The sequence below is a fragment of the Pipistrellus hanaki genome (genome assembly GCF_964339955.1).
Source record: "Pipistrellus hanaki genome assembly, chromosome: 1".
Taxonomy (NCBI): Eukaryota; Metazoa; Chordata; class Mammalia; order Chiroptera; family Vespertilionidae; genus Pipistrellus; species Pipistrellus hanaki.
The window spans coordinates 153,164,396-153,177,812 of NC_140503.1; the positions used below are offsets into that span (position 1 = coordinate 153,164,396).

At 37.0% G+C, this 13,417-nt stretch overlaps 2 protein-coding genes across 2 annotated transcripts in view; both read right to left on the reverse strand.

Moving 5' to 3' along the window:
• LOC311629289 (SAP domain-containing ribonucleoprotein-like) overlaps nt 1–13,417 on the reverse strand; it is a 406,030-nt gene that overhangs the window by 262,965 nt on the left and 129,648 nt on the right.
• GRID2 (glutamate ionotropic receptor delta type subunit 2) overlaps nt 1–13,417 on the reverse strand; it is a 1,250,164-nt gene that overhangs the window by 117,575 nt on the left and 1,119,172 nt on the right. Inside the window, exon 14 of the mRNA XM_084897107.1 lies at nt 8,532–8,698. Within this exon, the coding sequence (XP_084753233.1) occupies nt 8,532–8,698 (167 nt within the window). The remainder of the gene's footprint in view (nt 1–8,531; nt 8,699–13,417) is intronic.

A 13,417-nucleotide genomic window follows, 5' to 3' on the forward strand; every position in this document is an offset into this window, starting at 1 on the left:
AGAGTATATGCAGCATTATTTACAATATCCAAGATTTGAAAGCAGTCGAAATGTACATCAGTAGATGAGTGGATAAAGAATATTTAGTACATTTACACAGTAGAATACTACTCTGTGGTAAATAGGGGAGAAAAAATTACCTTTTGCAACAACATGGATGGACCTAGACAACATTATGCTAAGTGAAGTTAACTAGTCAAAGACAAGTGCCATATGATTTCACTCATATGTGGAATATAATGAAGAAAATGAGCCAAGCAAAATAGAGACAGACTGTAGAGAGCAGGCAAACAGCTCGAGGGTATGGGGGTACAGAGGATGGAGAGATTGAGCAAAATATTTTTTTTTTAAAAAAAAGGGAGAGAAAAATCATGGACATGGACAAAAGTGTGGTGATTGTTGGGGTGGAGGGTGATGGGTGGTAGAGGAAGAGGTCATAGAAGGGATAAATGGTGATGGGGAAAATAAAATTAAAAATTAAAAAAGGAACGCAGGGTCTGACCCACAGAAAGCATTATGTAGTATGTTTGATATTTTTCTTATATGCTTTTAAGAGGAAAACAAAGGGAGACAGAGTACATGATGACTAAAAAACTAAACAAAATCAGAAATCTTGACATTTTTTCTGTTTTTTGTTTTGTTTGTTTTTTGTGTGTGGTTCTGAGCAAGTCATTTATTCCTTTGGACTAGTTTCATCTTCAGTAAAAAGAGAATTACAATCCATTTAAAAATTCTGAAACTCTGTGATTAGGTTGATATATTGTTTATGCATTTGTGTCACTATCATGAATCCAACAAAATCGTTCTCTGTGAGGTTTGAAATATGTCCTTGTTACTGTGCCACTAGGTGGTTCTATTCCCAAAGTTTAGGAATAAAAGAAATAGGCACAAAGGGACTCTTATAGATGAAGCATAAAATTAGACCCATGAATTATTTATTCCTTGACACCCACTAAAATCTGAGAACAGAGGTAAGCTCACACTAAAAGCTCAAGAAATATTTTTTGTCACCTTTTTAGCCTTATGAATAGCTAAGATTACAAATCAACACTAAAGTCAATGTTATCAACAGAATAATAATCTTACTCTGAATAATCTAGTTATCTTCTATTCTTAAATGTATTTAATGAAAATTCTGATGAAATAGTATTTTTATACTAAGAACTATCATAAGACAAGGGCTACATAAAACATTTGATGAATTGAGGTAAAAGGTCTGCACTCAGAAAACTTTAAGATGTTGAAGGAAGGAACTGAAGAAAAGAGAAATCAATGGAGAGATATACTGTGCTCGTGAATAGGAAGAATGAGAGCATTGTTAAAATGTCCACACTACCCAAAGCAATCTTCAGATTCCATACAAACCCTATCAAATACCAATGGCATTTTTGAGGGAACTAGAAAAAATAATTCCAAAATTTATATGAAATCACAAAACATCCTAAATAGCCACAGCAATCTTGAGAAAGAAGAACAATATTGGAGATACCAAACTATATAAGGCTATGGCAGTGGTCGGCAAACTCATTAGTGAACAGAGCCGAATGTCAACAGTACAACAACTGAAATTTCTTTTGAAAGCCAAATTTTTAAACTTAAACTTCTTCTAATGTCACTTCTTCAAAATAGACTCGCCTTGGCCGTGGTATTGTGTGGAAGAGGCACACTCATGGGGCCAAAGAGCCGCATGTCGAGCCACAGTTTGCCGACCACAGGGCTATGGTAATCAAAACAGTAAATACTGCTATAAAAGCAGACATATAAATCAAGGGAGCAGAATAGAGAGACCAGAAATAAACCCATAACTATAAGGCCAACTAATCTACAACCAAGGAGGAAATAATATACAATGGAGTAAAAGACAGTCCCTTCAATAAAAGATGGGAAAACTGGACAGGTACATGAAAAAAAAGGAACTTAGACCACTTTCTTACACCACATAAAAATATAAACTCAAAATGGATTAGAGACTTAAATGTAAGACCAAAAACCTTAGAAACTAGAAAAAATAATAGACAATATTCTCTTTGACATTGGCCTTAGTAATTTTTGTTTGGATATATCTCGTAGGGCAAAAACAACAAAAACAAAAATAAACAAATGAGACTGATTATATGAAACTAAAAAGCTTTTGCACAGCAAAGGAAACCATGAAAAACCAAGAAGACAACCTACTAAATGGGAGAATATATTTTCAAATGACATATCTGATAAGGGGTTAATATTCAAGATGTATAAAGAACTTATATAGCTCAACATCAAATAAACTATCTGATTAAAAAATGAGCAGAGGATATAAATAGACAGACACATGAGAATATATTCAACATTAGTAATCATTAGGAAAATGTAAATCTAAACTACATTGAGATATTACCTCATATTTGTCAGAATGGCTATTATCAATATATCAACAAACAATAAATATTGGTGAGAATGTGGACAAACAGAATGTTTGTGCACTGTTGATTGGGTTGTAAATTGGTGCAGCCACTATGGATATAGTGTGATGGTTCCTCAAAAATTTTAAAAAATAGAGCTATCATATGACCCAGCAATTTCATGCCTAAGTATCTATACAAAGAAATCTAAAATATGAATTTCAAAGTATATATTCATTCCTATATTCATTGCAACATCCTATCTAATAAAGAGGGAATATGCAAATTGATCATCATGACATCACAAAGATGGTGCCGCCCATAGCCACAACATGGTAGTACCTGGTTCCCTCAGCCCTGCTATGGGGGTGGCAGGTGCACGGTGGGAGCCTTGGATGGTGGCTGCCCAAACACCTAGGGTGCGCCTGAGGCTCAGGTAACCAGGGCCAGCCAGGGCTTGCGCTGCTGGCAGTGGCAGCAGCAGAGGTGTGATGGGGGTGTCACCTTCCCCTGATTGCCATGTCACCTCCCGGCCCTTAGGGTTCCCAGACTGTGAGGGGGGCAGGCCGGGCTGAGGGCCCCCTCCTCCATTGCATGAATTTTTATGCACTGGGCCTCTGGTTATTTATAATAGCCAAGATATGGAAGCAAGCAAAGTGCTCATGGATAGATAAATGGATCAAGATTTAATATATACAATTGAATATAAGCCATAAAAAGAATGACATCTTACCATCTGCAACAACATAGATGGATGTAGAGGGGGGTACTATTCTAAGTGAGAAAGTCAGACAGAGAAAGACAAATACTATATAATTTCACTTATATATGGATCCTAAAAAAACAAAATAAATGAACACAAAACAGAAACTAACATAGTTACAGAGAACAAACTGATGGCTGCCAGGTGGAAGGGGATTTGGAAGGATAGGCAAAAAAGAGGAAAGGACTTAAGAAGTACAAATTGAAAGTTATAAAAATAGTCACAGGGATGTAAAGTATAGCATATGGGATGTATTCAATAATATTACAATCCTATATGATAAAAGGCTAATATGCAAATAGACCGAAAGGCACAACAACCAAACAACTGAACAACTGGTTGCTATGACACGCGCTGACCACGAGGGGGCATGCGTGCAACATGGCAGGCATTGGCAGCAGGCAGCAGAGTGTGGAACATGGTGGGTACTGTCCAAGGCAGGATGGTGGAGCAGGTGAGCGGGGGCACCAGACCAAGGTGGGGCACCAGGTGCTGTCATCAGGTGAGCCTCTGGTGGTTACTGAAAATTCCTTGCTTCCACATGCCACAGTCCTGCCCATTGCTTGCACCTGCTGCTGGTGCTGGCCCAGATTACTCAGTGCCATTAGCAAGTGTGAATGATGGCTGCAGGCCCTGATTGCCCTTCAGGGCTTCTCCACCTCCCCCTGCTCCTGAGGGGCAATTGGGGCCAGCAGCCATCTTTTGCACCTGCTGCCAGTGATGGCCCCACTTGCACCTGCTGCTGGAGCCGCTGTTAACACCCACTGTTGGTGCCAGCCCCACTCAAACCCACAGCTGGCACTGGAGCCGCCACTCACACCTGCTGCCAGCACCTGGCACCAGTCCCAATTGCCCTTGAAGGCTTCTCCATCTCCCCCTGCTTCTGAGGAGCAACTGGGGCAGCAGCCACTGCTTGCACCCACTGACAGCACCAGCCCAGCTCACACCCACTACTGGTTCCGGCCCCAATTGCTCCACCCCATCAGTGGGTATGAGCAGGTCCGGTGCCATCAGTGTACGGGAGTGGCAATGGTGGGAGCAGGGCTGCTGGCAGACAGAGGATCAGGGGCTGTGATGAAAGGGGCCAGGTGGGGTGCAGAGGATGGGCTGAGAGACCCACCCCTGTGTCCACCGCAGCCTCACAGCCCACAGTTCTTTTCAAAGTGTATGAATTCATGCACTGGGCCCCTAGTAACTATATATGGTGCCAGGTGGTTACTAGACTTAGAGGATTGATAACTTCCTAAGGTATATAAATGTCTAATCATGATGTTGTACATTTGAAACCAATATAATACTGTATGTCAACTGCAACTAAAATATACAAAACAGCAACACTTGATGAACAAATTGTATCACAAAATTGCAAACATTACCTACTGCACAGTACTCTGACGCATCTAATGAGATGTATAAGTTCTTTAACTTCTACTGCCAAGTTACCTAGTATTTATACAGACCAAGGAAACAAAACTCTTCTATATAAACCTAAGGTTATATATTATAGCACTTTCTGGTCCTTAAAAGTTATTTCTGTGCATGTCTATTTAGATGCACATGTCCAAGTACATGTATCACTATAGCCTATGACTCTGATGCTTAATCCAATGCTTGCCAAAGCTCAGGCCCATTCACTCAGTGTATGTAGTCGGTTGTATCATAGTTGTACACGAATAGGCAAGTGTGTAGGAAACAAATGTACATCAAATTTCATATCATTGTTTTAAAGTGCCATTAAAGTATATAAGTACATAAGATACTGGGCAGAGAACAGATAATAAGTGTAGTTACTATATCACTATATTTTTATTTAGTTATTAATATGTATTAATATCAAATTAGTCTGATATATTTTATGGTGTGTTATAGGCAATAGTCACCTGAAAAATAATTATCTAAAAATCACCCTGGCTCTGGCTGGGTGGGTCAGTTGGTTGGAGTGTCATTCTGTGCGACAAAAGGTCAAGTCCGGTCATGTCACAGTCACATACTTAGGTTTCAGACTTGACCCTCAGTAGGCAACCAATTGATGTCTCTCCCTCTCTCACTCTCACTCACTCTCTAAAATAAGTAAACATGCCCTCTGGTGAGAATTAAAAAAAGAAGCCCAACCAGTGTGGCTCAGTGAATTGAGCATTGTCCCATGGCTCAAGAGATCCTGGGTTTGATTCCCAGTCAGGGCACATATCCTGGTTGTGAGCTCGATCCCAAGTAGGGGGCATGCCAAAGGCAGCTGATTGATGTGCTTTTCTCATTGAGGTTTCTATTTCTCCCTCTCCCTCACTCTCTACCTAAAAATCAAAAAACACATTTAAAGTCACCCTAAATATTGTTATTTTCATAGGAAATAATCACAACAGCAAACGGCAATCTAATTTAATTAATGGCACACAATAAGCTGGTGAATGGTAGCTATTTATAATAATTTCTAGATTGTACTCCAATGGTTAAATTTGATGGTCTTTGCAATTTTTCAAATCAGTTATTAAAAAAGATCTCTTTGTTTAATGGTTATGGCAAAAGGGAATGAAGGCAGATGTTTTCTGAACTCGGGAAGAGTTTGCATGATAGACTAAGGTGGCACACGTGTGGAGGAGATGCATTGGCACACCCATGATTGCCAGATATTTATTTCCTGGCTCTCTTTTTCCAGATGTACAGGGAACCAAGACATAGTGTGTCATTAGCAAGGAACTCCACATAAAGGGACAATTTAAATTGCCAACATCCATAAATGCAAGTCAAAGAAAGGAAAAATAATGCCTAATAATCATATTATTTTTCAGTATTTCCCTAGAGTACATTTGCACAGAATTAAAATTTCTGCTAGGTAAACCACCACAGGGATAATAATAAATGGAACACGATGTAATTTATTGAACATTTCTTTGCTATTATGTTTATAGATTGATTTTATTGGCTTCACTTTTTCTTTTTTTTTCCCCTTCGCATAAAAGACCAAATAATTGGGTCTGGGAAAACCCGCCACAAACACCCACCTCTGTAGTGAATAAAAAGCCACTAACCAAAATTAAGGAATTTTTTTCTTTTTAGCTGTCATTTGGTTCATGTTAGGATCCACTAAATCTTTCTGTGGTCTTACATTGTAAAACGTGGGTATCGCCTTTCATTCTATTATGCTTTCCATCCTCAGTTCTAAACACATGAAAACAATGGCATGGTTCAATGCTTAGAACAGTGGTTCTCAACCTTTCTAATGCCGCAACCCTTTAATACAGTTCCTCATGTTGTGGTGACCCCCAACCATAAAATCATTTTCGTTGTTACTTCATAACTAATTTTGCTACTGTTAATGAATTGTAATGTAGATATCTGTGTTTTCCGATAGTCTTAGGCTCTACAGCAGCAGTTCTCAACCTGTGGGTCATGACAGGTTAAGAACCACTAGCAGGGTCACTATAAGTACTTATATAGCAGGTATACAATAATAGTAAGTGTCATTGTTTAATATGCATGGGTCTCATCTCCAACTAGACTGCAAGTATCTTGCAAGTAAATTTCCTATGATATAACTGATTTTCCAATTTGTTTCCTCTTAGGATCTACTAATCAATAAATATACTTAGATTGATTAATTATTATCTACTAGAGGCCCCGTGTACAAAATTCATGCACGGGGGTGAGGGGGTAGGAGGAAGACAGAGGGAGGGCCTCTCAATTTGGCCTGCACCCTCTCCAATCCAGGACCTCTCGGGGAATATCTGACTGATGGTTTGTGCCTGCACTTTTAACAAATGACAGCTGTATTATTGTTTCTTTATTTTCATGCTTAATCCATTGGAATTAGTAAGTATTCAAAGTGTGTATACATTTTGGTGGGACACGCTGTATATCTCTAGTCAGTGGTGAAAGGAACCAATGGCGGATATGGAACCCCCAGACAGGTGCCACATCTGTGCAAGAAGCACACGGGCTCTGCAGGTTTCTATCAGCCTCCTTTCAATTGCTCTTGCCATGAAAGCAGCATGTCCCAGAGAGGGCTGCTTCTCCAGCCCAGGGCCTGGAATGAGAAGCTGCAGGGAGCAGACCTGCAGTTGACCCACAACTTACAGCAGAACTTACCAAGTCACAGCCCTTCTGTTTCATAGCTGAGAAATAACATATTTCAGTTCACTGATACTCTGGGTTGTTTACTACACAGAAAAGCTGATTAACACAGGACCTCAGAGTTCATCTAACTTCCTATTTTGCAGAAAAGGAGAGAGGCCTAGATTTTTAGTTAGCAAATGGGAGAGATATAACACAATTCAGACTTATTTTTAAAAATTTCAAAGCACAAAACACCTAGCTTTTTGTTATCCTAAAATTTGCAGGAATACAACTCAAATAGTTTAAAATTTGGGGCATTAATACTACCTATAACTGACCTCTGGGTCTGACATTTGCTTTTAGAAAGTATGTAGAAGATGTGAAAATAATAATAATAATAATAATAATGATATGTTATTATATCTTACATATGAGTGAGATCATGTGATATTTATCTTTTTCCAACAGGCTTATTTTGCTTAGCATAATGCTCTCCAGTTCCAAGGGGTGGGTATAATTTTTTATTAACCCGTCTCCTTATACTTTTGACATGAAATTTAGAGATATTTTCAAAATTCAGATGGAAATATCTCTGTTATTATGTGCTTCAGTATATCAGGACTTTAACTTGGCCCTGAAATTTATGTTATCATATGGTGTTATTAGAAATAAATCAATTTTTCTAACTATGTCACTTAATCTGTAAAAATTCACACAAACTAAATCTCACAGTTAAATTCTAAATAAATTATTAAAACAGTACTTTCTTTTATATAACAACTAGAGCCCCTGTGCACAAATTTGTGCACGGGTGGGGTTCCTTGGCCTGGCTGATGATTGGGACTGATGGGGTCCATCTCGCCCAGTCCTGATGGGGGCTGATGGGGACTGGATAACAGGGGAAGGGACCATGGGAGATTGGCTGGCCGGGAGGGAGGGAGGGACCAGGGGAGATTGTCTGGCTGCAAGAGGTTGGCTGTGGGAGCTCACTGACCACCAGAGGGCAGCTCCTGCATTAAGTATCTGCCCTCTGGTGGTCAGTGTGCATCATAGCTACTGGCCAGTCATCCAGTAGTAACGGTCGCTTTTATATATATAAATTTTTTGAGAGTAAAACCAGTCATGTGCAGTGACATTTTCCCATTTTTAAGAGGAAAACCAATACTTCAGTACATGTGTTAAGAAACGAATGTCATATAACTACCTTTTTTTTGTTGCTATTCATTGTGCTTTTTCAAACAAAGGAAACAAAATATAATAAACTAAACAGGATAACCAAGTGAATTTTCTTTTTCTGTACCGCCTCTCTTTTTATTTAGAACACACACAAACCCTACCTTTGTGAGAAGACATCCCGGTAAGGACTGCCATGCTGCAGTGCAATTCCATATCCCCGATCGGCAACAGTGTTCCCGATGGTGTAGAAGGAGCAATCGGGGTCATTGATGGCTACATACTCCAATACAGCTGCATCCCACACAAAGGCATAGTTTCCATATTTTACCTGTAAACCATGGAGAACAAAAGAAGAGAATAGGATTGAAGGTACGAATACCAAGTTATACAGAAAGGACAAAAAATTGCATTAGTACCTATTTAATTGTGCAAAAATAAAATAATAGGTCCCATATTTCTAAGCACCGATTCAGAACGAGAATCTGGCTTTTGGTTAATTTATAGCTCTGTTCTCCTGGAAGCTTGATACGGTTAGAATGTTAACTATGTTTCCCAGGCAACACAGCTTCTAGTAAAATGACCCCATGTAATAAATGTCACCTGGACAGGGAGAACAATAAACATATGAAAGGAAGCCATGTCTTTGAGCTTCTTGGAATGCAGCACTTCTTGTAATTGGCCCTGTTTCTCTGGTGACCCTGGAAGCTACGCGTTTGGAGCTGTTACAAGAGATCTTGGCTTCCTTTGGTTATTAGGTTTCTAAGCCAAGTAGGCTTTGCTCGCACCAAATGCGGGGATCATCTCCTTGCAAGTGACCTATATTCTAAATGAATGCTGCATGCACAACTTACATTAAAGAGAAATAATCAACACCGCCCTGCTGGCAAGATATATATATTTTCCTATGTTATTAAAAAATTAATCCTTTTGCAGAGAATGGTTTATAACAATCTTACAGCTGGATTTAGAAGAAACCACCTAGGTGGGCATTGCAATGAGAAAAAAAAAAAAAAAGACATACTTTTTTTTATCATTATTTAGGAAACACAACTTTATTCTGGTTTGTTTATAAAACTTTTAGTGCTTATATATTTTTCTCAGTAATCACTCATTGCCTGGGTTGTAAATTTATAAAACATAAAAAAACTCTTTAAAAATAACAACAACACAAAAAAACAACTACCTTTATTGTTGGAAGTATGCAGATGTCCCCCTTTTCCCCTCATTGACCCCCTCCACTCTACACCACTACTGCCACCCTCCCGCCACCCCCAGACCTTCACCACACTATTGTCTATGTCCATGCTTATACATTCTTTAGTTAATCTCTTCCTCCCCCTCCCCTTCCCTCATCTTAAAGCTCATTTAGAAAATTATTATATATGAATATAAAAATTAATACATTCATTAAATAAACAGAATAATTATATAAAGCATTCAATTTATTTCTTGGTATATCTGATTAGGAAAAATCAAAATAAATATAAATACAGATAGTTGAAATGATGTCAGCAAGACAGGGGGTTAGGAGAACCCCAGATTTAGTCCCCAACAGAAACAACCATATGACAGAAATCCATGAACAAAAGTGCCCTTATGAGCCTTGGGATCCAAGTTGTGGAACCCTGGTGGAGTCTAGGACTGAGGAAGAATACTTTGAGAAGTCAGGCCCATGGTTGGCTGATAATTGTGGTCCTGGATGCAGTCCCATCAGCAGCTCTGTCCCACTGTGGACTTGGCTCCCGATCTGTAAAGGTACAAGGCAAGGATGCCCTGCTACTACTGCTATTCAAAATAATCATGGAAGTGCTGGCCAGAAGAATCAGGTAAGGAAAAGGAGGATCCAAATAAGAAAGGAGGAAGTGGAATTATCTCTGTTTGCAGATGACATGATCATTCATGTAGAAAATTCTAAGGACTAAACAAAAAACGTTAAAACTAGTAAATCCAGTAAAGTATCAACATACAAAAATCAATAGCATATATATATATATATATATATATATATATATATATATAATGAACTATTCAAAGAGGAAATTTGAAAAACATCCCATTTATAATAACATTAAAAAGAATAAAATACTTAGGAAGAAACCTAATCAAAGAGGTAAAAGATTTATACCCTGAAAATTACAAAATAGTGATGAAGGAAATTAAAGAAGACACGTAAATGTAAAGACATTCTGTATTCATGGCTTGAAACAATTAATATTGTTAAAATGTTCACTCAATGCATAGTCATCTACAAATTCAATGCCATTCCTATCAGAATTCAGTGGCATTTCTAACAGAAGTAAAAAAAAAAAAATTCATGTGTAACTACAAAAGTTCAAAAATAGCCAAAGCAATCTGAACAAAAAGAACAAAGCTGGAAGCATAATGATACCTGATTTCAAAATATATTATAAAACTACAGAAATCAAAACACTGTAGTACTGGCATAAAACAGACATAGAGATTAGTGGACCAAAATAGAGATCCCAGAAATAGATTCACACTATAATGTTCAACTGATCTGCAAAGATGACAAGGATATGCAATGGGAAAAGAGATGCTTCTTCAATAAATGGTGTTGGGAAAACTGGATATCCCACATGCAGAAGAATTAAATTGATCCCACATTTCACATCATATACAGAAATCAACTCAAAATCTATTAAAAACTTAAATGTAAGACTTGAAACCATAAAACCCCTAGAATAAAACATAGGAACATAGGCAAAGCTTCTTGATATTGGTCTGAACAATCATTTTTAATATGACACGACCAAAAACAAAGGCAACAAAAGCAAAAGCTAAAATAAACCAATGAGTTTGGATCAAGTGAAAAAACTTCTGCACAGCAAAGGAAATACTAAATAGAATAAAAAGGCAAGCTATGCAAGGGGGGGAAATTGCAAACCCTAAATCTGATAAGGACTTAATATCCAAAATGCATAAGGAATACAAAAACTAAATAGCAAAAAAGCTAAATAACTGTATTTAAAAAGGAAAAAAATACATTAGTTAATAAGACATACAAAAGATCATAGGTATACAAAAAGATACACAGCATCACTAATCATCAGCGGAATAAATGCCAACAAAACTACAATGAGATATCATTTTACATCTGTCAGAGTGGCTATTGTTAAAAAGACATCAGTATTGGTGAAAATGTGGAGAAAAAGGAACCTTTGCACATTATTGGAGGTACGACTATTGTGGAGATTACTAAAAAAATTAAAAATAGAACTACCAAGTGATCCAACAATCCCAGTGCTAGGGATATATATATCCAAAGGAAATGAATTTAGTATCTCAAAGAGGTATCTGCACTCCCATACTCATCACAAGAGCCAAGATATAAAAACAACCTAAATGTCTACTAATGGGTGGATGGATAAAGGAAATATATAACAGAATATATTTCATCTTTAGAAAAGAAGGAAATTCTGCTATTTGCGACACCACCGATGAACTCAGATGACATTATGCTAAGTGAAATAAGCTAGACAAAGAAAGACAAATGTTTCTAAAGAATAGATTCACAATGATAAAGGAAATGCTAGTTCTCCTCAGGTTATTTGATACTTAATGCAATCTGAATAAAATGTCCAAGGAATATGTTTTAATTTGTTTAAAATCTTCGCATATTTAATTGGAAGAAAGCAGGTAAAATATCAAAGAACGTTTGAAAATTAAATCTAATGATCAGAGACTTAGAATACCAAGTAATGAAAAATATTATAAAGCTTAAAAGTAAAAGAGCATGGAAATTGTCAGCAAATAGAAAATCTGTGGAGTAGACTGAAAAATCTATAAACCTGATAAAGGTATATAATTGTTGTATATAGACTGTATATATGATCACTATATATATATATTATTACAAAGACCATAATTCAAATAACTATGGAAAATATAAAATATTTAAAAATTAGAGTGAGACAGGTGATTATTTTAAAAGGACCAATATTAAAGCACTGCAGTGTATCATATGCAAAATAAATTCCTTTAGTGTAATAAATTCATTATAATAAAAAATAATCCAGGTTTGAAAAAAATCAACAAAACTAGAAAAAACATGTAAAATTGTATTTTTCTGATACTGGGGGAAAAAGCAGGATATATCTAAACATAAAAGTAAAGGAATAAAATGTAAATAAATATTTTATGTATTTACTGACTTAAATATATTTTCTTAGAGGAGGCCAACACTAGATACTCAACAAAAAGTTTTATAAGAAATATGTTCTTAATCCTTTAGAATCTAAAGGAACCTTTGCACATTATTGGAGGTGCGACTATTGATCTAAAGTTTAGATCAATTTACTGTACTCAGTGGATACTTAACACATCTCTTCTATGGGTCTGGCCCTAACCAAACCAAGAAATATTGACACAGATAAAAGAATTTTCCCTGAAGAAATCATTCCATGCAACAACTCACGCAGAGTCTACTGCACACTAGGGACTATGTTAGGTACTAGGGTTCAGTGCTTCTCAAAACTCTAATTCAATACCATTAGAGTTACCAGGGAAGTCCTATGTTAAAAATGTAAATTCCAGATATTACCCCAACTTATTACATTGGAATGGTTGACCTTCAAGTCCTGGGAATAAACTTCTTGACAATTTTGAAAGTTGAAAATCTTGACTGCTTGATGTACACCAATTTTTGAATAAAAATGTATTGAAATAAAAATGAGTAATATGATTGGGAATAATTTGATGTACATGAGGCTTGATATAATTATAAAAACTAGCAGGTTTTTGGAGTGTTGGTGTGAGAGAGGGGGAAATACTGGCAGGTTTCCTCTACATTGATTGATTGCTTATATCCATCGGATTATCTCTCAATCCTTTCATCCCTTTTTGACCTTTTACACTAATCATTGTAGGAGAGAAAAAAAGAATTTTCCTCTACCCTTCTGAGACCTCTATACTAAAAGGAAAACAAACAGATACTTGTCAACATGTATATCTCACGTGGAGATAAGTCAGATAAAAATGTGTAACTCAAAGAGGTTGTTTAGAATTCAGTATTAAAGACCATCTACAT